This window comes from Hevea brasiliensis, chromosome 8 (assembly GCF_030052815.1).
Source record: "Hevea brasiliensis isolate MT/VB/25A 57/8 chromosome 8, ASM3005281v1, whole genome shotgun sequence".
NCBI lineage: Eukaryota > Viridiplantae > Streptophyta > Magnoliopsida > Malpighiales > Euphorbiaceae > Hevea > Hevea brasiliensis.
Genome location: NC_079500.1, coordinates 21,587,620 through 21,612,893, shown reverse-complemented (window position 1 = coordinate 21,612,893; position 25,274 = coordinate 21,587,620). Strand labels below are relative to the sequence as shown.

Below are 25,274 nucleotides of genomic sequence, written 5' to 3'. Positions count from 1 at the left end.
AAAACGTGGTATGTGGGTGAAGTTGGAGTTTCCATACCTATTAAGCCTTAGAAAATCAACTATTTGACTTGAATAGTGTAGTGAATAGTAAGCCGAAACACAAAAATTTCAAGAACGTCGAATTTAACACGTTAGAACTAGGTAAATGTGAAGCTAAATTTATTTTGGATTTGTGTTAAGTTCTGGTACTGAAACATTGTAAAATTGTGTGTTTCAGTTGAAAAGAATATCGGGAAGGAACCCGAGGAACCGAGTCGAGGTTAAGGGACGACTCGCTTGAGGTTTGTGCACAACATCTCCATTCTTTAAAATTCATTGATAACGTGAACGAAATATGTATTTTATTTGTGATTTGGAATTGTTGAAAGTTTATTTGTAACATTATTTATGATGTTTTGATTTAAACTGTGAAAGTTATTGTGTATATTTGAAATAGCAATGTTTAGCAAATCGTTAAGATAAGTTTTGAAACCATAGTGTCATGACCATATATTTGAACACCTCACTAGCACGACTAGTGGGGGTAATTAGTTTCGAATTTTGATTCCTTCTCTGGAGAAGTGTTGAGGTGTGCCAGTAGAAGAGGATGTGAATGGATATCCATATATTTGAGCTAGCTAGCCTTGTGATGTGATTTCTCTTTAGCCTCTGGCTATTGAGATTCTATTTGTTTCGAATGGCATGATCTAACTGTGGGTTTTATGAAATGTGTTTTGATACTTCGAAATGAACGTGGTTTGCATTAAAATCTCATAATTCATGTTTTGTGTATAATGCTCATGTTTAGTCAAATTTTTGAATAAATGTGATTTTATTTTTGCATAAAGATTATTTTAGTATGTTGTGCACCACTGAGTCCTAGTACTCAGCGATAGCTTTTATTGCTGTCGCAGATACAGAGACTAGAGGAGCAGCAGACTGAGCTGCTAAAGATTGAAGATCATTCAGCCTAAAGTCTTCGGGTATAATTTATACCCTAATTGTAAATATTTCTTTTGATGTATGTATTGCACATAAATGTATGAACATGTAAATGGGTCTTGAGCAGCTTGTACAAAAATTTGTATGAAGTTTGTAATAAATTTGTAGATAGTCACATGTGTGCTTATTATCTTCTCGCAAATTTGGCATTTGGAAGATTACTTATACAAATAATTTGCCTGTGAGCATATTTTCTAGATTATCCAATAAAGACAAATTTTCTTAATAATGCTAGTGAATTTACATCTCCAAAGTTTAATAATTTTTGTATGTCAGTTGTAATAAATGTTGAATATTCTATTGCTTATATTCACACACAAAATGGTTTGGTAGAATCATTTATTAAATGTCTATGTTGATTACTAGGCCATTACTTTTGAGAACAAAACTCTCTATTTTTGCATAGGAACATGCTATTTTGCATGTGGCAACACTTAAACACATCAAGTTAACTACTTATCATAAGTTCTCTCCATTACAGTCAGTTTCAGGTCAAGAACCAAATATTTTAAAAAATTTTTAGTGTGCAATATATGTTCCAATGACTCCATTGTAACTCACTAAGATAGGTCCTCAAAGGAGGTTGGGAATATATATCGAGTATGAATCTCCACCTATAATTAAATATCTAGAACCTTTGACAGAATATTTATTTATGGCTAGGTTTGCCAATTGTCATTTTAATGAACCAATTTTCTCAACATTAGAAGGAGAGAATAGGCAATCGATAAAGCAAATTACTTGACATGAATTATCATTATCATTTCTTGATCCTCGCATAAGGCAGCGTGAAATAGAAGTTAAAAAGATAATTCATTTGCAAAATATTGCAAATCAGTTACCAAATGCATTTACTAACTCAAGGAAAGTAACAAAATCTTATATACCAGTTGCAAATGCTCCCATTAGAAACTACCTATGCTAATAATTCTATGGCACACCTAAAGTGTGGTAAATCTATCGGTTTCAAAGATAAAAATCCTCAAAAATGAAAAAAAAAAAAAAAAGCAAAAATTCAAGATGGTCCAACTCTGCAAGAGATCCAAGACATGACAAATAAATTTCGAGAAGAAATTCAGGTACCTGAAATTAGTGAAAATGAAGAGATCTCAATAAATTATGTCTTGTTTGGAAAAAGATGGAACCAAAAAGATATACTTGATAACATATTTGCATATAATATAGGGCTTGATATTGTAAAATAGAGTAATTATCACTAGTAGTCACTCAACTTTATGAATATTTTCATAAAAATCACTGAACTTTAATTTCTTTCATAAAACTCACTAAACTTCAATTTAATTTCACAAAAGTCATTATAACTGAAAATTAAAAGTTTTCAAGTTAACCTACTCACCTGTCAACTATTTTACAAATAAAATTATCTAACTAGTGGTTGCTAGTAGTGAAAAAATAGAAGAAGGGGAGAGGTCATATGGCAAAAGGATAGCTTGTAACACCCCGTTTGCATAGCCTGGTAGATTTCACTGTTCCGGTGACCGGTGTCGGTCCGGATAATTAAAGGGATTAGAACCACACTTAAGACAATTAGAGAAGCCATAAACACAAATAATTAGTAATGTTCAATTAGTTAAGTATAAACAAGAAAAACAGAACATAAGAAGTTAAACGAGCCGAGAGTCACAGCGATGGGTGACCTCCTCGGGAACGACTGCGAAGTCATTTTAAACTCAAATTTCGAACCGTAAAAAGTGACGCTGCGGTCCTTAGGACCCTTGTGGACACAGTGGAAAAGAGAAAATCACGAAAAAGAACTGTTAAGTCAGTCAAATAATTAGGTCAGGGAACCGAAAGAAATATGGAATTATTTGCAAACTGGGATGAACCGGCGAGGGGCAATTTGGTCAATTGACCTTAGAGTCGACTCTGACCTAATCACAAATAAAATTGCAGAAAAGAAAATTTCCTAATCGAGAATTAAATTAAAGAACTAATAGAAAAATAGAAAAAAAAAGGAAAAAATCAAAAAGTAAAAAGGTGATGACATCATGCATGACCTCATGCATGATGCCATAACTAAACTAATTAATTTAATTAATTAATTAGAAATTTTGTGGTCTTCCATAACTAAAATAAATAAAGAAAATAAAAGAAAAAAAAAAGTAAAAATCACTTCTTCTTCCTTCCATCTTGCCGCCCCATCTTCCCCATATTCCCTCCATGAAAATTTTCCATTAAAGCTTGCACTCAAGCTTTAATTTCTCCACTTGATCCTAATAACCCCCTTAAAATACTCCCTAGAGCTTGTTATTATAATTTGAGAAGAAGACTACAAGAGGAAAGAAGGGCTAAGAGAGAGATTTGAAGCTTTAAGTTGAGGTTAGTATATTAAACTCCTTATTTTTCCATTTAAATGCATAATTAGTGGTTGAAATGAGCTTAGAATTTATGAAATGAAATAAAAATATGGGGGAAGGACCATTGCTGAAATTCGGCTAGCTTGAAGAGGGGACATCAATTGTATGGCTTGAGGGTTTTGAATGAGTTAAGAAACCTTACTTAGTTGAATGATTAGCATTAAAACCATTAAATGTAGTTAAATGCATGAGATGAATGAGTTAGGGTTTGAATGTTAGGGTTTGTGAACCAAATTTTGGAGAAATGCTTAAATGATGACTTTGGTCTATTGTGAGATGAAAAATGGTCAATAATGACCAAAAGAGATGTGTGGAAATTGTGAGAATGAAAGTTAAATTCGTAGGGCAAATGGTCATGCTGCTGGCAGCATGACCAAGCCAACTTTGAAGGACCAAAACGGAAATTTTACAAGTCCAATTGATATGCCACTAATTGGGGATGAAAATAGACATAAAATAGCACAATTTTCATTAAGGAACCATGGCCAAAAACTGACCAAAACTTAGTGAACCAATTGACCAAAGTGAAATGAGAGCAGGCTACCACTGCACAAACTGACCAAATAAACAGTAATTGTTCATTTGGTCATAACTCGAGCTAGGAAGGTCAAAATGACCTGAAAGTTTACCAGTAATTAGATAAGATATAGATCTAAAACTTTCATGAAGAACACCAACCCAAATTATGCCATTAACCTAACCAAATGATTGAGCAAAGTTGAGTTACTGAACCTGCAAAACTGCAGATTTCTATTTGAACAGTAAAGTTCCAATGGCTATAACTCTCTCTAGAAAACTCCGATTTAGGCAATTCTTGAACCGATGGAAACCTAAGACATAGTAGAAGATTTCGTATGAAGGAAATCAGACCAAATTATGGACTTAACTTGATCAAATTATTGAATGAAATTGGATCAAAAATATTCCAGAACCTAAATTGCAGCATGAACAGTGCACGTGAACAGTAATTGTATTTTGGCTATAACTTGAGCTACAAAACTCCAATTGGGGTGATCCAAAAATGAGAATACACTTAAGACAATAAGGAACATTTTCTATGAAGGAAGTTTTGCCAAATTCCAACAGTAAAAGGGCCAATGGAATAGTGCAACTTGGAGCACCAAAACTGAAAATTTGACAATTTGGCCAAAAGGATTTAAGATTTGAGAAAATGACCAAAACCAACAAATTTAATGACCAAAACGTGGTATGTGGGTGAAGTTGGAGTTTCCATACCTATTAAGCCTTAGAAAATCAACTATTTGACTTGAATAGTGTAGTGAATAGTAAGCCGAAACACAAAAATTTCAAGAACGTCGAATTTAACACGTTAGAACTAGGTAAATGTGAAGCTAAATTTATTTTGGATTTGTGTTAAGTTCTAGTACTGAAATATTGTAAAATTGTGTGTTTCAGTTGAAAAGAATATCGGGAAGGAACCCGAGGAACCGAGTCGAGGTTAAGGGACGACTCGCTTGAGGTTTGTGCACAACATCTCCATTTTTTAAAATTCATTGATAACGTGAACGAAATATGTATTTTATTTGTGATTTGGAATTGTTGAAAGTTTATTTGTAACATTATTTATGATGTTTTGATTTAAACTGTGAAAGTTATTGTGTATATTTGAAATAGCAATGTTTAGCAAATCGTTAAGATAAGTTTTGAAACCATAGTGTCATGACCATATATTTGAACACCTCACTAGCACGACTAGTGGGGGTAATTAGTTTCGAATTTTGATTCCTTCTCTGGAGAAGTGTTGAGGTGTGCCAGTAGAAGAGGATGTGAATGGATATCCATATATTTGAGCTAGCTAGCCTTGTGATGTGATTTCTCTTTAGCCTCTGGCTATTGAGATTCTATTTGTTTCGAATGGCATGATCTAACTGTGGGTTTTATGAAATGTGTTTTGATACTTCGAAATGAACGTGGTTTGCATTAAAATCTCATAATTCATGTTTTGTGTATAATGCTCATGTTTAGTCAAATTTTTGAATAAATGTGATTTTATTTTTGCATAAAGATTATTTTAGTATGTTGTGCACCACTGAGTCCTAGTACTCAGCGATAGCTTTTATTCTTTGCCGCAGATCTGAGACTAGAGGAGCAGCAGACTGAGCTGCTAAAGATTGAAGATCATTCAGCCTAAAGTCTTCGGGTATAATTTATACCCTAATTGTAAATATTTCTTTTGATGTATGTATCGCACATAAATGTATGAACATGTAAATGGGTCTTGAGCAGCTTGTACAAAAATTTGTATGAAGTTTGTAATAAAGTTTAGTTTGTAATTCTTTTGATGTAAATTTTGTAAGAATGTACATAAATTGTGTTGTCTCTAATGAAATATGAGTACAACTATTTTATTTAATTTAAATGAAATGTATTGCTAGTATGCTGAGGATTATTAAATTTTGAACTTGAGAAATTTATTGAAATGATTGTGAAATTGATTGAGTTTGATTGTGAAATCGAAGTAGTGGTTGAGAAAAACTTTTAGAAGTGCTTTTTACAGGTATTTGAAGAACTGGTTTCTCAAAATACAGACAGAACTCTGTCAAAATTTTTATAAAATTTGAGGAAAACTAAAATGGGCCAAAAATATTAATTAGATTTACTTTTAATCATATGTTTTAAATACCTATTAGAAAATGCTCACCACTTATCAAAAGTAAGAAAATTGTTTAAAATCCCTTGTGGGGTACTTAATGAGTTATCGGTAGGTGAAGTTCGGTAGTTCATTAGGTATTCTACGGGATCATGTTATGCCTTACAGAGGGGTAAGGTGTGACATAGCTGGATATATTTTATGCATCATATTTTCCTTTAAAAATAAAACTAATAAAATGAGGTAATTTTATTTATAAAATAGTGGACAGGTGAGCAGGTTAACCTATAAACTCTTAATTTCTAATCACAATGAGTTTTATGAAATTAAATTGAAGTTCAATGAGTTTTATGAAAGAAATTAAAGTTTAGTGACTTTTATGAAAATGCTTAAAAAATTGAGTGATCGCATGTAATATTTACCCTTGTAAAAAATAATAAGGATCAACAACCTAAGTCTGTAGAAGAATGCAAACATAGAAATGATTAGCCAAAATGAAATGACACAATTAAGGCTGAATTAAATTCAATGGAAAAACATAAAATTTTTGAACCTATATTCTGGGCACCAAAAGATGTCACACAAGCAGTATACAAGTAGGTATTTGTGCGAAAACGAAATGAGACAAATGAGATCGTGAGATATAAAGCACGACTTGTTGCACAAGGTTTTTGGCAAAGACCTATCATTGATTATAAGAATACATATTATCTTGTGGTGGGTGTAATTACATTTCGATATTTGCTTAGTTTAGCAATTCATGAAAACCTTGAAATGATCTAATGGATTAGTGAATGCCTATTTATATGGCTCACTTGACAAAGATATCTATATGAAGACTCCTAAAAGATTCAAGTTGCCTGGAGCACAAAAATCAAATTCTCAAGAACTTTATTACATCAAATTACAAAGAGCTCTATATGTATTAAAACAATCTGGACACGTGTTATAACCACCTTAGTGAATATTTATTGAGAGAATGTTATAAAAATGATCATATATGTCCATGCATCTTTATAAAAGGATTTGAATGTGCATTTGCCATTATTACAATTTATGTTGATAATTTAAAAATGATTAAAACTCTTGAAGAATTTTTCTAGACTATAGATTCTTTGAAGAAAGAATATGAGATGAAAAACATTGGGAAAATAAAGTTTTGTTCGATATGCAGATCAAGCATTTCATAGATGGAATTTTTGTCCATTAGTCAACTTATATAACCAAGGTATTAGTGATTCTATATTGATAAATCACATCCATTAAATACACCAATAGTTGTGAGGTACTTATGAGAAAAAGGATCATTTCCAACCTCAAGAAAGTAATGAAGAACTTATTGGTCCTAAGTACCATATCTCTGCGCAATAGGAGTACTAATGTATCTTTCTTGTTATACTTGACATAATATAGCCTTTGCTGTAAATTTGTTAGCAAGATATAGTTTACTCCAACACGAAAATATTGAAATAGAGTAAAGCATATATTTCGATATCTTCAAGATACAATTAATTTGGGGTTATATTATACTAACATGTCCAAATTAATTTTGATTGGTTATGCAAATGCAAATTATTTATCCGATCTACATAACTGTAAATTACAAACATACTATTTATTTACATGTGGAGGTACAGCCATTTCATGGCATTCTACAAAATAAACTATATCTATAATTTTCTTCTAATCATGCAAAAATTTTAACAATTCATGAAGCAAGTCGAGAATATGTTTGGTTGAGATCTATAATTCAGCATATTATAAGTATGTGAGGTCTACCTGCTAAGAAAGAAATTCCAACCATTTTGTATGAAGATAAAACTATATGTATAAATCAAATGAGGGGAGGGTACATCAAAAGAGATAGGACAAAACATATTTCACCAAAATTCTTTTTAGCTCATGATCTTTAGAAGAATAGTGAGATTGATGTTTAACAAATTTACTCAAGTGGCAATCTTGCTAATTTGCTCACCAAAGTACTTCCTATGGCAAGTTTTGGAAAAAAACAAAATTAGCATGCAAACACTAAAAGATCTCAAATTATATCTTCATAAGGGGAGAACTACGTAGTGTACTCTTTTTTCCTTTAGCAAGATTTTTTCCCACTGTATTTTCTGGGTAAAAGTTCTTAATGAAGCAATATTTCATTATGTATTCCAAAGGCAAATAATGTTCTTTTTCCTTCACTAGAATTTTTTTTTTTCCCAATAAGTTTTTTCCTAGCAAGCTTTTAAATATGGACATCTAAGAGGAGTATTATGAATACATTATTTATGGATGTCCATTTGCATTCCTACTCAACCTCTTCATATTCTCCTTATATGTTCATTTCATTTATATCCTCCGTTATTCAAGTCTCTTCGTATGCTTCCAATGCATTCAATGTGTTTATACATAAGAATTTATTACCCCTATCTTATGTATATGCCTATAAATAGATGCATCATATATAATGTTAGACACTTGAAAAAACTTAATACAAGTTCTACTTTTCTCTCAATATTCTTGTCCATTCTAAGTAATTCTTTTAGCCTTAATTCATAATATTTTAACTTTATTTCTCAATATAAATCTGTTTAATTCAAATTTTCAATTTAATTTAGTTTTCAATTTTAAAAACTTCAATTTATTCAGTTCATTTTTATTTTTTCTTAAAAACTAGTAAAACTAAATTAAATAGTATATCTTTTTAATTACTAACAATAAAATCTCAAAGTAAAATTAAAAATAAAAAATATAACCAATATTAGATATAAAATGAATTCAAACTAAATCTGAAAATAGTGCAAATTAACAAATCAAACTAAATTAAGCTGAATCAAATCGACACAATTTTTCTACTACTTTGATTCGATCTGCTACAAATTTCAATTTATTCGGTCTCTCAATTTTTTAGACCAAACTGAATGGACCGACACTTACCCCAAACATTGAGGGGAAAAAATCTATAAAAAGGCAAAACATTTAAAATAATTGGTAGTTAGATTGGACATTTTTGTTTAACGTGCTTGCGAAGAGGTGAAACTAAACGAAGGAAGTCTCAATGGAATAAGAAAACTAGAGCACTATCACATTACCAGAAAAACAATGCCACCGGTTGGATCACTTTCTTGGCAGAAGGTGATCCATTCCCTCCAAACATCTTGCTTTCCCAATAGGTAATTGGTCTCTTATTATCCGATAGGAGGAAGTAAAGAAGAAAAATCTTCAAGCAACAGATTTACTTCTTGTCACTCGGCCACTCGCTTGTGTTTCTTGAGCTTTTGGTAAATTAGCCGGAAGCTTTTCTGTTTCCTCAGTCATTGAATCTGTTCCTGATGATATCTGACCTGATATGTTCTTTCTCTTCCTAGATTTCAGGATTTTAGATTTTCGTTTGCTGCCTTCCTGGCTACCCAATTTAGCATCCCTTGCATCTCCCATGTTGCTTTCTGCCGTGGCATTACCAATCTTGGGTGATTTCTCACTTTGAGCTCCATTGGAAGTAGCATCTCCGCCAACAGTTTCATGTCCTCGTTCAAGTGGTTTCGAATTAGTTTTTGGCAGTGGAGAATCCTTTTCTGAAGTTTTTCTGACCAGTGCATCCATAGATGATGAATGATTGAAGCTCCATCGAGCATTTTCAAACCACTTGCTAACCTGCAAAATTCTACTTCCTTTAGGATAAAAAGAAAATGAAACTATGTCCCTAAACTCAAAAGGAAGGAAAAAGGTTATTTTAAGAAATCAAGAATGGCATGAGTTCACAGTTGGCAACACGAGAAGATAAGACCTGCCGGAAAGTAATGTCCAGCTCTTTTGCCAGACTCTCTTTTGTAACTCGGTCAGGATATTGATTTTCCTTAAAGCATTTGTAGAGTCTCTGCAAAGTAAAATAGCCATTAAATTAATCTCTATCATGCGTGTGTATATCTGTAAAAACAATGTAGAAAACAAAGGAATGGCATAATATGATAGTTGTATTCTTTTTCATCATCACCCAAGCCAGAACAATGAGCAAGGCAAAACTCATGATATCCACAATAGACAGATTCAATTTGTGATTGTAATATTCTGAGGTTTAGATTCAATTTGTGATTGTAATATTCTGAGTTTCTTATCCTCTTCTTCACCACCCCCTCCCTAACCCAGGAGGGGGGAGAGAATGAATAGAACCAAGTTCTAAAATCATATTTTCTCTAAGTTTACATAAGAAAATTAATAATTCTCTTTGCCAATAAAATAAGATTTCTCCAAATAGATTGTTCGTGTGGGTTGAAAGTAAAACAAGTATCATTATGCAGGAGGAATCTCTGCAAATTAAGTCATCCAGAGAAGATCTGAAATGTAATCGTTGCTACCTACACGGTTAAGAAGTGCATGAGTAACATGGTTTACTGCAAAATTTATGCAAGGGAACTAAGAGAACATTAAGTTAGTAGGAAATATAAACATGAAAGGGTAAATATAAGTGGCTAAATTGCAACATTGACTTGATTAGTCATGTTGATGAGCAAAACAATCTAATTACTTCTACAAGTAAAATGAATTAAAACCTAATTTGACCAGCACTCTCTCCGAATTTAACAGGAAAATATGAGAAGCAAATTATTTGCTTTTGAGCTGGGAAATATCTAATTCTAAAATTGTTTTTGTAAGCAATTTACAAGCAGAAAACTATTCTACCTAAATGGAGCATCTCTCAAGAACAAACCATCCCATAAACCAAGACAGAGAGCCAACAACATCCTCAATATGGACTAAAAGGGAGGACAGAGGAGGCAACTTTGAAGATAAGAGTTTGCAGGCACAATCCAGAGTAAGTAATAATTCCATTAAAATATTTTATTGAAATTCAGATTCAAAAGAAGGGAACAAATGTGCAACCGCATTTTCTGACAATCCATAGCGGCTGAAAATACTTTCATTTTTATTTATTTTAAGGTCACATCTACTTTACTGTTCAACTTGATCATAGTACTTGCTGCTCAGTAGCGCATCTACTAAATTATTTAATTTCACGTATAAATTAGACCATCCATACTTAAATAAACTATGCTCCTTTCAGAAAGTATAGTCATCATGACTTATTTGTATTTTTATTTAGCTCATTTTGGGAAAGGAAAATCATTTCATTAAATGAGGAAGAGAAGCAGTTTGGTGGATGAGACATCCTACTCTCTTGATGAGACATATCGACATGATAACCACAATTCTTTTATTCTTTTATTTAATGTATATTCTATTATTTATTAGACACAACTAACAAATTCCGGAGCTAGAAATATATTAATCACGAGAAAATACCTGAGTTACAGCTTCTCCAAGTCTTCTGTATACTGATCTCTTAACTGTTCTACCACAAAAACTTGATGGAGAAGAGCCTTCCTGTGATTTAGCTGGTGATATGCTTGTATTTTCACAGTTAGACTGTAGACAACTTCTCTTAGGAGCATATTCAGTCCCTTCTAGGTCTTGCTTTCCAGTCTTGGTCACAGAGGCATCTCCATTCACTGATGCAGGCGCAACTTCTGTACTTCTCCTCCTCTTCCTTGGTCCAACAGTATCAGTGAAATCTTCATCATCACTTGAGTCGGACGAAACATTTCCATATGTTTCCTTCACAAAGAGGGACACAAACGTTACTCAAGAGAAGAAAAGAACATTAGACTGCACAAAAAGTTGTCTTTGACATGTTGAGATTATAAGGTCAATGGAAGAAGAATATTATTTTACAGATAAAGCAATGCATCTCTCCACAAGCACCAAAAAGGCTGGTTGATAATTTCTTATGAAATATAATACTATAAATTTTTTAATTCAAACCTGAGCAAAGAGCTTAACAGATTCCCCATGTCTTGTATCAGTTACAGAGACTACATATTGTTTTTATAGACAAGATTCAAAAAAAATGTCTTCATTTTCAAAACTACGAATAGGACTGACATATATAGTGTCTGCATGGTATAAAACTATTCATTCTGTAAGCAAGCACAACAAGCTAACAAATGTGCATGCACCAAATTGACTTGTAACTTTTGAGCATTTTCATTATTTTTGCTACCAAAAATTTTAAAATTCTGCTAAAACATATTATACAGAATAGAAAAATGTATACTCTAATAACAATTCTAATGCCATGAGAGAAATAGAGAGGCAGAAAGCACAGCTCATATTTAAGCTGAAAAGAACTACAATACATTTCCCAAACTTCACAACAATAAGCAAATGAAACACCATTTTTAACAGAGGAATAGGATATAATTATGATTAATTGTTCATGTTAAAAAGAAAAATAAACTGGCACGTGTGATCAGAGTAGAGAAGCTTGATCAAAATATAAGATGAAAGGAAACTCACATCGTACAGTTTTTTGTAGTTCAATCTCTCAACATTTCTTCTCCCAGAAATGGCTGCAGACCCATCTTGGCTAGGACTTGGCTCTAATATGGATAACAGCTCACTGTATTGCTTCTTTTTTCCACTATGTTTAGATCCTTCTCTAATAATATCTCCTTGGAGGACAATAGACACACGGTTTTCATGTTCTCCAGACAATTCTTTATTATGAAGACTAGTAGCAAGATCGTCAGAGTCAGATGTAAAATCAGAACTTGAACTCTCCTCCTGCACATTCTCATCAAGATCTGGACCATCAGGATCATAGTCATCATCTTCTGAATCATCAGAGGAAAGCCCCAAGTTCTGCTTATCACCAGGTGAAGCCTCTAATTCATCAGACACAGAAGTGAAGTCAGATTCATCAGAGCTTGATTCATCTCCCTGACTCTTCTCATCAATTTCTGGTCCATCAGGGTCATAATCATTATCATCAGAATCATCTGAAGGAAGTCCAAAGTTCTGATCTGGATTTTGTCCAGCTGTTGCAGCCTCAGGGAAAACCTTCTGCACATGAGATTTAAGTATGATAAGAATGCCAAAATCAAGGAGTTCGAGTAACAAATGAACTAGGCCAGAGAAAACATCAGTTACCTCCCAGCTGTCACTGATAGAAATATTTGTTCCTTGACAGTCATTAAGCAATTCAATGCAATCAACTTTGCAATCACATCCAGGGCACAACCAACCCTCATCATCAGGAGGAACTGCATGCCATAAGAGGAAAATAAAAGGGTTAAAAAAGCATAACTGGTAAGTAGATACTTAACAACTATTATCGAACTTATTGCTATCAGAGGGGCAGATAGGATTTACTGTCTTCTTTTAATAATGGTGGTACTAAACAGAACTGATGGAACCCTCGGTCACAGGCACCATCGCAAAGTATAATATCATTATCAACAGTCAAGTCTTTGGAACCGCATTTTGCACAGAATATCTGCCATAAAAGAATTTCTTGTCTAAGCATTACTATTTCCAATAGACATCCATTTTCTAAAAAGGATCCAAAAAAGTACAAATTTTAGCAATAACTGCAAATAAGAGATCTGTCAACAAGAGAATGTCATTAAAATAAAATAAAATAAAATAAAATGATAACAAAAATCTCCTACATCCTCACTGCTAATCTGTCCTTCAGAATCAAATAAAGATTCTGGCAGCTTTCCTTCAACACACAGCGAATCAATACGTTGAAATAAATCTCTTATTTTCAATTTGCGTCGAAAAATTTCAGATGTAGCTCTTTGCAGCTCCTTTTCTGGCTTTAACTTTTCTAGGCTGCAAAATCATAGAAGTGGTCAATACAAATTAGACATAAGCTATCCAGTTAAACATACAATGGACATGCACACATGCACACACATGAAATGAGAGATGGAAGAAGAGCCCAAGGTTGGGCCAAACAAATCCTTCCCAAGTATACCAGAATACAGCTGATACCAGAATATTTTGGACCAAAAGGTTTAGTACATGTGCAAAAAATGGTGGTGGCATCACTAACATTGATAATCAAGAATAACAAGCAGACATTTCGTAGGGCCATCACTATCCATCTTATTGCATGCTCAATTAAGTCACTTGTTCCACATCACTACACCCTTTTATTGAAATAAGAGCAAGCAATTCATAGTTATTAAAGGCTCAAGGCGCACTATGGTGCTAAGGGGTCCTGAAGCCTAGAAGCAAGGTGCACGTGCGAGAGCAAGGTAAGGCGCAAAAATTAAAAAAAAAAAAATCCATTAAAAATAAATTATAAATAAATTTATTAAAAACAAACTCCATAAATTTAGTAATTATATATAAAAGTATATGTAATACGTTATTCATTTTATTACTTATTTTTACTTCTTGCATCACCACTATTGCTAATTAAACTACATATTAGTGAAAATTATCAATAAATATATATTATATTAATTTTATTTTTCAATCAAATATGATCTTAAAATAATAATTTTAATTTTTATTGCATTATAAGTTTAATTTTCATTATATATTTAATTTAATAATACTTTACTAAACATAACTTATAATAATTTAAATTGAATTCTATAAATTTATTATGAATAATTATTTATTGAATATAAAAATAATTTATATTTAATATTTAATTTATGAAAAATAGAATTAAAAAAAACTACATGCAGAAAAACATTAATAAAATAAATTAGCTCTAAATTAAGTTTAGCCCAATAACCATCAATCCATTGCCACCATCAGCCCATTACCATCATATGGTAAACATTACAGTTCCAACCAACAAAAGACCAACACTTCATTGAGTGCAGCAGAGGCAATCCAGGTACATAACTTCTTCTTATTCTTCTTCTTTTTTATCCAGTCGTTCTCTGCAATTGGTGGGCTGACCTCACTGGGGCGGGGTGCACCTCAGTGAGGCCATGCGCCTTTTCTGCTCTGAGGCACTACCCTTCGCGCCCAGTGCACCTTGCGCCTTAGGCACGCCTTTAATAACACTGGCAAGCCTGAATAGACTGGCATGGATCTAGGGTACCCAGTTGACAGATTAACATTAGTTCAACTTCAAAATTGAAAATTGAATAGAAACTGCATTTTGGATTTGGCAAGGATACACAACACACATAGTTGGTCCATTTCTTCAGATCCAAATTACATTTCCATCTTTTATTGTATTTCCAAAAGACCCTAGTGTCTGAATAATCCAACCAGTATATATCATTTCAATGATTTTGTTCTTCTTTTCTAAATATGATCCATCTTACTTATTCAACTAGGATGATTCAACTGAATAAGGCAATTGCAAAGCAATTAAAACAATCATATTGGATAGTATGAAAATTAAAAACAAGCAGCTACTGAATATTTGTACCAAAGCGCAAACAAGAAATGTTTCAAATGAATGAAAAGTTTTCATAAGAAAAAGGAAGGCAAAAAAAAAAAAGGAGAGTGAAATTAAAGGAAAATTTTGAGAAAGTGCACACCTTAGTCCTTTCCAGCCTTCTGCAGAATAAGCTGCAATCAGGCTTTGTTCGTAGCTCATGCGATTCAACAAATATCTTAAATGTTTCCTGATTTTTGAATATTCATCAGCTTCAATTCTCATTCCTTGTCTCTTTTTCTTCTTTTGCCTTGTTTTCTCCTTTTTTGAGCTAACATTAGCCAGGTTTGCACTGGAATCAGAAGCTTTAGGTTTTTCTTGTGATCTTGACTGCAGAACTCTATCACTTCTAACCAAAGATCTTAAGATATATTTTTTTCTTGATTTTGCAGTTCTTTTAACCCTCCAGCCCACCCGGCTAGAATTACTAACTGTATCTTTAGATGGCGTTTCTGATTGTTCAAGATTCGAGTGTTTATCCATATCATCATGAGATGGTCGTAGTTTTTCAGTAGCAGGAACATTGATCTCACTGACACGAGGCAGACCTAAACATATAATAGAACTCTTGGCCACAAGAGCAGGAGGTGGCTCGAAATGCCTGGTAGCAGTACAACTAGACAATGGAGTACTGATTTTCAATAATTCACCTTTTACAATGTCCAAACAAGCCTTTCGTCTTTCTACTGAAGGTTCACAACAAGCACTGTCAGAAGAAAACTCAAGTGTCTGTTCAGGCATAGATTGATGAGGGCATGGACTTTTACCAACCTGACTACTTTCCCTAGCATCTTCATGTGGTAATTCCAAATCGTTAGTAAGAGAATTCTTGGCTGCATCTTCAGACAAAAGTTGCAAGTTTTCATTAACAGTGATAGTTGATAGTGCATTATGATTTTGTATGATTCCAGATCCAAGTGAATATTGCTCTTTTGATGGTCCATTACACGTATCCTCTGAAACAAACTCAAGTTTCTGATCTATTGCAGTTGGCTTAGGGCCTAAACTTTTATCAGTCAAACTACTCTTGCATGCATCTTCAGATGGCGCTTCCAAATTTTCAGTAAGAGAATTTTTCATTGCATCATCAGACGACTGTTGCAATGCTTCACTAGCACCAGATTGGGAAACTACAGTATTAGTATCACCTGGTTCAGTTTGTACAGTTTCTGACATAATCTGATGTTTCTGTTCTGATATTTCAGTATGTTTACATTCAGCACCATATTCAGGTGTTTCTTCTGATGTGCTTTGTTTAGGGCATGAGTAACTTTTTGTATGACAACTAACTTGTGATGGAGAAATACCCATGCGCTTGGCCTTGAACATAAAGGCTAATAGAAATATATATCAGCTCTCCTATCTACAACAAGTTTTCCTCGATTTTTTTGGATATTAATTGGAGGGGAGGTAAAACTCTCTGTATGGCTAGTATGACTAGTAATTAACATGCATCATGACATCAAATATGGCACAACTGGTATTTATAGCCAAAAGAATCAAAACATACAATTTAAAATCCAGTCTTGTCTACAAGGTTTTGCCCCAAAATTGACAGTCAAAGAACCAAGTCTCACTTGATTCAATTAGTCTGGATGTTCCTGCACCATCAACACTTCATACACCTGCAATATACTGAGGAAACATAATAATGATGTTTGAGAGAAAGAACAAGAGGATTCTACCTCAACAGGCCAACACAAATAAGCAATGTATGGACAGACCAAGTATTGCTAAAGGCATTTCAATAATTATACTAGGGAAGAGGCAATCTTCCTTCACATGGCTAATTCATTATGTCTAACTCAAAACTGTCACTAATGGTCCTAATACTTTGGACATTTACAAAGTCTAAAACATACAATGTGTTCTCATCTGAAACAATATTCTATCACGATACGAAACTCATATGTAACATGAACATAATGATTTGTTTACATGCATTTTAAGAGAGTTTTATTTTTGTTTGGGTTTAGGTACTCGTGCAACCAAGAAATTTCTGCACCTTATTGTGTTAGGGAGTTTTAAGGGGAATAAGAGAAGGCACCCAAATGTGAGCCAAGTTGTGGTGGTTAAATATACATACATACATTGATAGACAGTGTCCAAGAGAGAAAGAAGGAAATAAAATAGCTATTATATGCTTTGACCATATATTGAGTAAATAAGGAATAAGAGACTATGTTTGAATTTTTGAGCCACATAGGTAAAATTGGGTCCATCCAAGTAGTTTTGCTTGCATGCTACATTAGGCCAAAAACTTCTACTTTCATCTTATATGAAGAAAATAGCACATTAAGTTCCAGCCACTTGAAGTAGCTACTTTATTAGAAAACTAGGAACATTTTTAACTTTATTTTGATTTCTGAAAGGACATTACCATGAATACATTGATAATCTTATAAGCCTAATCCATTGATAAACTTATAAGCCAAATACATGTTGAAAATTGTATCGAGCCCATACAAAATTAAATATTGTCAGAGTAGGAATGCATATATCCTGCAAATTAGGAGATTGACTCAAACCCTATAATCAACAGATTTCTTGATTATGTACATCTTCCTATATTAGGATACGATCCTGTAATTATACATATATATATATATATGTACAATTTCACAAAATTCTCTTCTCCATCTTCTTCCGCTTCTTCTTCTTAAATTTACATGGTATCAAAGCCAAAAAGGCCTGATTATTCATCATTCTTCTATCCCCAAAAGAAAAACCACTGTCTTGCTTAGTTAAACTAGTTCCAAGGGGAGATGGACTACACCACTAGTCTAGGGAGAAACTATAGCCGCCGGCATGTCAACCCCTCTGAAGACCATTACCGGACTCCGTTCCAATAAGCCCCACGCACCAAAATAGTTTTTCTGGGGCCGATACATGTGCTGGAACGTGACTCAGTTTCTGGCCACTTCTCTAGCCGGTGATCACTTCACCAAGGTTGCTAGACCCTTCCACACCATCCTAGCCATCAATTGCACCCGAATCCCAAGTCTCCTAAATCCTATTCTTAAACAGTCCTTTCCTTGTTCAAAAAAAAATTCAAAATGACAGAACGCTTCAAACCTACCACCAGCTACTGAAAAACCAATTTTCTGTTCAATTACCCCCCTCTCCTACAATTACTATTATAAAGCTGTAGAGTAGTATTAATTATGTTTCTTGGCAGCCTCAATGGAATTATGGTTTATGGGTCAAAGGTATATAACCATTTATCAAAGAATTCTACAGTTATTGCATCTCCTGATTGTGCAGCATGTACAAAAGTAGATGCACAACTATGCAGTCTACTATGGCACTCTCTAGATCCCAAATTACTCGCTTTGTTTCAATCCTGCAAAACATGCTACAAATACACAAATGACATACAACGCATTTATAAAGTTTTGTATAATATCGTTCACTTGCAATAGGATCATCAAGACATGGCAGCTATATGGGACAGGTAAAGACCCCCAGAGATGAATTTATTTCTCTTATGCCTCTCACAAATAATGTGACTGATCAGGAACAATAGAGAGAATTTTTTTCGTGGTTCTTGCTCTAATTGGACTACGATCAGACCATGGTTGAGTCCGGATCAAATTCTTACCTGTCTAGCTATCCTTACCCTGGAAGATGTTTTAGCTAGGCTTCTTCACATCTCTTTAACTACTAATGAGGTAATACCTAATGACTCTTCTGTAATGGCAGTACAATCTAATAATCAAGGGGAAAGGAAAGAGTTCAAAGCATTGTACGTATCTATTACGACAAGAGAGGACACAACAGAGATACATGTTGGTCACTTCATGGTTGTAGAAAGAGATGTAGAAAGAGATGATTCTCATTGATTTCAATTAATCTGTACATGGGTATTTATATACAATTGATTCCTATAATTGTGTTATACTAATTAGGAAGAAATCCTAAATAAGAAATCCTAAATAGGAATACAGAATACAGAATATACACAGTAATAATATAATGATTGACTTTCCATAACACTCCCCCTCAAGTTGGAGCATAGATGTTAATCATGCCCAACTTGTTACAAATGTAGTCAATCCTAGCTCCATTCAGAGCTTTTGTGAAAATATCTCCTAACTGCTCTCCAGTTTTGATATGTCCTGTTGAGATGATCTGTTGTTGAATCTTTTCACGAACAAAGTGACAATCAATCTCAATATGTTTGGTCCGCTCATGAAATACCGGATTAGAAGCAATATGGAGAGCAGCTTGATTATCACACCACAATTTCGCAGGTTGGGGGGTCTTAAAACCTGTCTCATCTAGTAATTGAAATATCCACATTACCTCACATACTGATTGTGCCATGGCTCTGTATTCGGATTCAGCACTAGATCGAGAAACTACACTCTGCTTCTTGCTTTTCCAAGACACCAAATTTCCTCCAACAAAACGCAATATCCAAAGAGTTGACCTCCTATCAACCTTAGATCCAGCCCAGTCGGCATCTGAAAAACATTCAACATTCAAATGCCCATGATTACCATATAACAAACCTCTTCCTGGAGCTCCCTTCAGATAGCACAAGATTTGTCCCAAGGCTTCCCAATGAGCAACAGTTGGGGAAGACATAAACAGACTAACCACACTAACGGCATAAGCAATGTCAGACGAGTGACAAGAAGGTAGTTCAATTTTCCTACCAATCTCCTGTATCTCTCTGGATCTTCAAACAACTCACTATCCCCTGCTAACAGTTGTAAATTTGGAGTCATTGGTGCACTACAAGGCTTAGCACCTAATTTTCCTGTCTCTGTCAATAGATCGATGACATATTTTCTTTGAGACAAGAAAATACCCTTCTTACTTCTCATAACTTCAATACCCAAAAAATACTTTAATAATCCCACGTCTTTGGTCCAAACTGGTTTGGAGGAAGGTTTTAAGAGATGAAATACTGCAGAGTCACTCCCGGTGATGATAATGTCATCCACATAGACTACTGTGAGAATTAGACCACTCAGATTGCTTATAAAATCTTGAGTGATCACACTTACTCTTTTGCATACCAAATTCTGTCATCGTTTCACCGAATCTCCCAAACCAGGCCCTAGGACTTTGTTTCAAGCCATAAAGAGACTTCCGAAGCCTACAAACTTTACCCAACTCCCCCTGAGCAACAAACCCAGGTGGTTGCTCCATATACACCTCCTCCTGAAGATCACCATGAAGGAAAGCATTCTTGATATCCAATTGGTGCAGGGCCAATCATATGTAGTCGCTAAAGAGATAAACAAGCGATGTAGTAAGTTTAGCTACAGGAGAAAAAGTGTCGAGTAATCAACCCCATATGTCCGAGCATATCCTTTTGCTACAAGGCGTGCTTTTAACCTAGCCACGTAACCATCAGATTTACCTTTCATCAGAATACCCATTTGCAACCAATAGCTTTCTTACCAAGTGGGCAAAGGCACAGCTCCCATGTACCATTAGCATCTAAAGCCTCCATTTCTTCTTTCATAGCAAAGACACCACCAGATGAGACAAAGGCTCACCAACAAGATAGGGATAGGAACAGAGTCAAAAGAAGTAACAAAATACCGAGAACAAGAAGACAATTGATTATAAGAAACAAAAGAAGAGATAGGGTAAGTACATGAACGTTTACCTTTACGAAGAGCAATGGGTAAATCTAGATCAGAATCATGATAAGTATTAGGTACAGGATCTCCCAACGAAGTAGCTAGTGGAGGATCTGAGTCAGTAATCTCCAATCTCTGGAATAAACATGAACAACGGAGGCCGAGTAGGTCTAGAGACGTAAGAAACAGCAGTGAGAGAGGACTAGACATTGATTGGGCAAGATATATTTAGATATCATCCTCCTCCTCCTGACTCTCATACAAATATGATTGATAAAAATATTTCTTGGACTCAAATAATGTTACTTCTTCAGAAACAAGATAACTATTAAGAGTAGGAGAGTAACAGCGGTACCCTTTTTGAATCGGAGTACCCAAGGAAGACACATTTGAGAGACTTTGGATCCAATTTAGTAACTCATGACAAACATCACGTACAAAACAAGTACAACCAAAAATACGGGGTTCAACAGAAACAAAGATTTTGTAGGAACAAAGCGGTATAAGGAATATCCCCATTAAGGATGTAAGACGGCATACGATTGATCAAAAACATGCCGTAGAAACCGCATCCGCCCAAAAGTGTTTAGGAACTTTCATCCGAAAAGAAGAGCACGAGTTACCTCAAGAAGATGCCGATTTTTTCTTTCGCCACGCCATTTTGGGATGGGGTATCCACACAGAAGATCGATGAAGAATGCCATTTTGTGTCATGTAAGACCGAAATTGTCTGAAAAATATTCTTTAGCATTGTCACTTCTTAATATGCGCATGTAAATATTAAATTGAGTTTTGATTTCATTACAAAAGGCACAAAAGATAGAAAACAACTCGTAACGATTCTTCATTAAATATAACCAAGTAACACGAGTAATCATCAACAAAAGTAACAAAATAACGAAATCCAGCTTTTAGAAGTAATGAGAACAAGGACCCCAAACATCGAATGAACTAACTCAAAAGGGGATGAAGCCCGTTTATTGACTCTAGACACGAAGGCAAACGATGATGTTTTGCAACCGACACGACTCACATTCTAGTAATCGATAAAGATCAAATCGAGGACACAACTTCTTCATGGTAGACAAAGAAGGATGACCCAATCTACAATGAGCTTCAAGAGGTGTTACGATGATCGAGCAAACAAGCGATCGCGGAACATGATTTTCCGAATGTAGAGACCACGACTCACGCCCTCTACCAATAATCGCCTTCGTAAGATCCTCAAACAAACACCGATCGTAAAAAAGGAAATAGAACAATTTAAGGTACGAGTAAGTTTACTAATGTAAAGTAGATTAAAAGAGAAATTTGGTAGACACAAACAGATGACAAAGAAATTGACGAAGTCGGATTCGCAGATTCGAACCCATGACACAAGAAGTAGAACCATCACCTAAAGTAATGAGAGGAAGTGGGATTAGACCGAAAAGCGGATAGAAGACTAGAATTACTCATGTGATCTGTTGCACGTAATCAATAACCCATTTGGATGAGGAAGACACAAGGCATGTAGTGGATTTACTCGACTCGATCGCAGTTGATAGGGAACCGGTAGGCTTTAGAGATGCTCGACATCGGGAAAATCGTGCAAAATCTTCTGCAGATACCAAAACAGTTTTCTCGAGGAAGATACCGTAGAATCCTCACGCCATATTTGCCATCTGTGATCGCTGATTTTTCCTCTGAAGTCGGACAATTATATTTTGTATGGCTGTGCTCATGACAATAATAACAAATGACTCCCTTGAGTCCTCGATTAGAACTAGCCTCTCCATTACGCTGATTACTTACATTGCTGTAATTCCTCCTCTACTTCCTCTTCTATTACCCCGTTGTCCATTTGGATTACGCTAATAAGAGCACTCTTGTGTGAAGATTGGGTACTCTGCACGAAGGACCCGTGTGAATGTTTCATGCAAAGAGGAAATCTCGTAATCGAAAGAATCGAGATTTAGCGCCTCATACTCAAGGAAGGCTGCAAGAAAACTCATAACACCGATTGCTCGTTGGGCTCTTTGAACTTTTACATCGTAACTAAAAGGCAACAATACATTAAGTTCCTCATATACCCGCTTAAAATCCATAAAATAAGCCGTGAGAGACTTATTATCTTTCTCAAAGACAGAGAATGCCTTACAAACATCATAAATACGGAGATATTCCCTTTACAAGAATACAGAAAATCTAAGTAATCCATCAATTCTTTAACAAATTCACAGTGATTAATTAAACTAATTACCTCACTGTGAATCGAGTTCCGAAGCTGCAAAAACAACCTAGCGTCCTCCCTTAGCCAAGTTTGTTGTGTATCATCGATGAGGTGGGTCTTTAGTAAGGTGATCATCCTTATCAATGCTACGCAAATAGACCCTACAGCCTTACTCCACCTGTAATTTGAACCATTAAGTTTGTGTTCGTGATCTTAGTCATCATCTAATCACATCGTAAATAACATTCTTATTGTCCGCCATTTGTTGAGACAAAGAAACTAACCAAAACGCTAATCCAAAGTGCCGATAAAGAACAAAATAATACACAATCACAAATAAAGTAAATACCAAATAGGATCCGAGAGCCAAACCTCGAAGTCCTTTAATGGTGTAATCGGATCGTGCAACAAAGACACGCTGGTGGAATGAGGGGATTGAGGCGACGCCGCAATGTTGATCGGAATCGAAACGGCCTGGCGCCAAGGTCTCTCCCGAAATGGGTGGTGAGAACAAATAGTCACCCTAGATGGCCTGCTCTGATACCATGTAGAAAGAGATGTAGAAAGAGATGATTCTCATTGATTTCAATTAATCTGTACATGGGTATTTATATACAATTGATTCCTATAATTGTGTTATACTAATTAGGAAGAAATCCTAAATAAGAAATCCTAAATAGGAATACAGAATACAGAATATACACAGAAATAATATAATGATTGACTTTCCATAACAATGGTAAACCTCCTCGCCATACTGACCGTTCTTATCATACAACTAATATGGCTCAGCTTAGTGGTGATGGCTTCTAGTCTTGCTTCTACCTGATGCAAAGGACCGGGCACTGTATTCTACTACTCTGACTGGAGCTGATTATGAGGACTATCTACGGTACCAAACATCAAAATTACAATCATCCTCATCCTCTGCAACCCAATCTAGCAATGGTATTGTTATGGTATTGTTATTTCACAAAGGAAATATGTATTAGATATATTGAAAGAAATTGGAATGCTGGACTGCAAACCTATTAATACTCCCATGGATCCAAATGTTAAGTGTTCCTAGACAGGGGAAGCCTCTAAAAAACCCTAATCAATAGACTTGTTGGCAAGTTAAATTACCTCACAATCACACGTCCAGATATCTCTTTTGCAATAAGTGTGGTTAGCCAATTCCTACAAGCTCCTTGTGATAGTCACTAGAATGCAGCAATTCAGATTCTCAAATATATCAAAGAAGCCTAGGGACAGGTTCTATTATATGAAGGGACATACACAGATTGTAGGGTTACTGATACAGACTGGGTAGGATCTCCTGCAAAAGCAGAGTATTAAGCAATGACTTTGGCTACATGTGAGTTTATATGCTTAAAACAGCTTCTTTAAGAGTCAAAATATGGAGGTGACGAACAGATAAAGCTAATTTGTGACAATCAAGTTGCATTATATGTCATTTCCAATCTTGTGTTTCATGAGAGTACAAAGCACATAGAGATTGATTGTCACTTTATTAGACAAAAGATGGAGTCTAGATCATAGTTTTAAATTGCAGTCGCAAGTAATGGAAACAGACTTGTAACAGCCATAATATAACAATAACGGTCCAGCGCTACGCAAATTTTTATGAAAAATTACAAAGTTTATGAAATGAATAGATATTGATAGATACAAGTAAAACTAAGATACACAACTATATAATAAGCATAAATTTGATGTTATTTTGTAATTCATAATGTATTTTAGTAAAATTAATTATGAAAAATACTTCTAATTATTAAAAACTAAAAAAAAATAAATAAATAAAAAATAAACCTATAGATCAAGCAAACTAATGCTTTATACTATAAATTTAGCAACATATCTAATATCAAACCTAATTTTCTTCAACAAATATGCCAAAAAGAAAAGCGGAAAAAGCAAATAGTACTCATCTTATGCTAGTCGTGGAGAATAGAAATATGTATGATAACCTTAGCTTAAAAAAGAAAAAGGGATAGATTCATTATAGAAAGGAGAAATTTGGGTGAAATTTTGAGTGAAACACTGGTTGGGAAGCTGGAACGGACAGAAAATGAAAACAAATGAAGAAAGCATGCCTGCTGTCCTTTTTAAGTTCCTACATTACTGGGTTTTTTTTTTTTTTGGGGGGGGGGGGTGGGGTTTAATGGCGATTACTGTTACGTAATAGTGGTAACAGCTGTTACCCATGCAAACCAGGATATGCCTTTAAATAATGGCCTTACGGGTA

General features: G+C 34.6%; 1 protein-coding gene across 4 annotated transcripts in view; it reads right to left on the bottom strand.

Annotated features, from left to right (window-relative positions):
• Positions 1 to 8,708: 8,708 nt before the first annotated feature.
• The window catches only part of LOC110640091 (homeobox protein HAT3.1), a 29,373-nt gene continuing 12,807 nt past the window's right edge, over positions 8,709 to 25,274 (bottom strand). For 2 of the 4 annotated variants that reach the window (XM_058151452.1, XM_021791273.2), the window contains 8 exons: positions 15,315 to 16,836; positions 13,467 to 13,632; positions 13,168 to 13,291; positions 12,946 to 13,058; positions 12,313 to 12,858; positions 11,260 to 11,571; positions 9,746 to 9,835; positions 8,709 to 9,612 (listed from right to left, as the gene is read on the bottom strand). In XM_058151452.1, the coding sequence (XP_058007435.1) occupies positions 9,181 to 9,612; positions 9,746 to 9,835; positions 11,260 to 11,571; positions 12,313 to 12,858; positions 12,946 to 13,058; positions 13,168 to 13,291; positions 13,467 to 13,632; positions 15,315 to 16,540 (3,009 nt within the window). In that variant the 5' untranslated portion in view covers positions 16,541 to 16,836 and the 3' untranslated portion in view covers positions 8,709 to 9,180. Of the gene's footprint in view, positions 9,613 to 9,745; positions 9,836 to 11,259; positions 11,572 to 12,312; positions 12,859 to 12,945; positions 13,059 to 13,167; positions 13,292 to 13,466; positions 13,633 to 15,314; positions 16,847 to 25,274 lie in introns of all 4 variants that reach the window. The other 2 variants (XM_058151451.1, XM_021791280.2) reach the window with 1 other exon arrangement.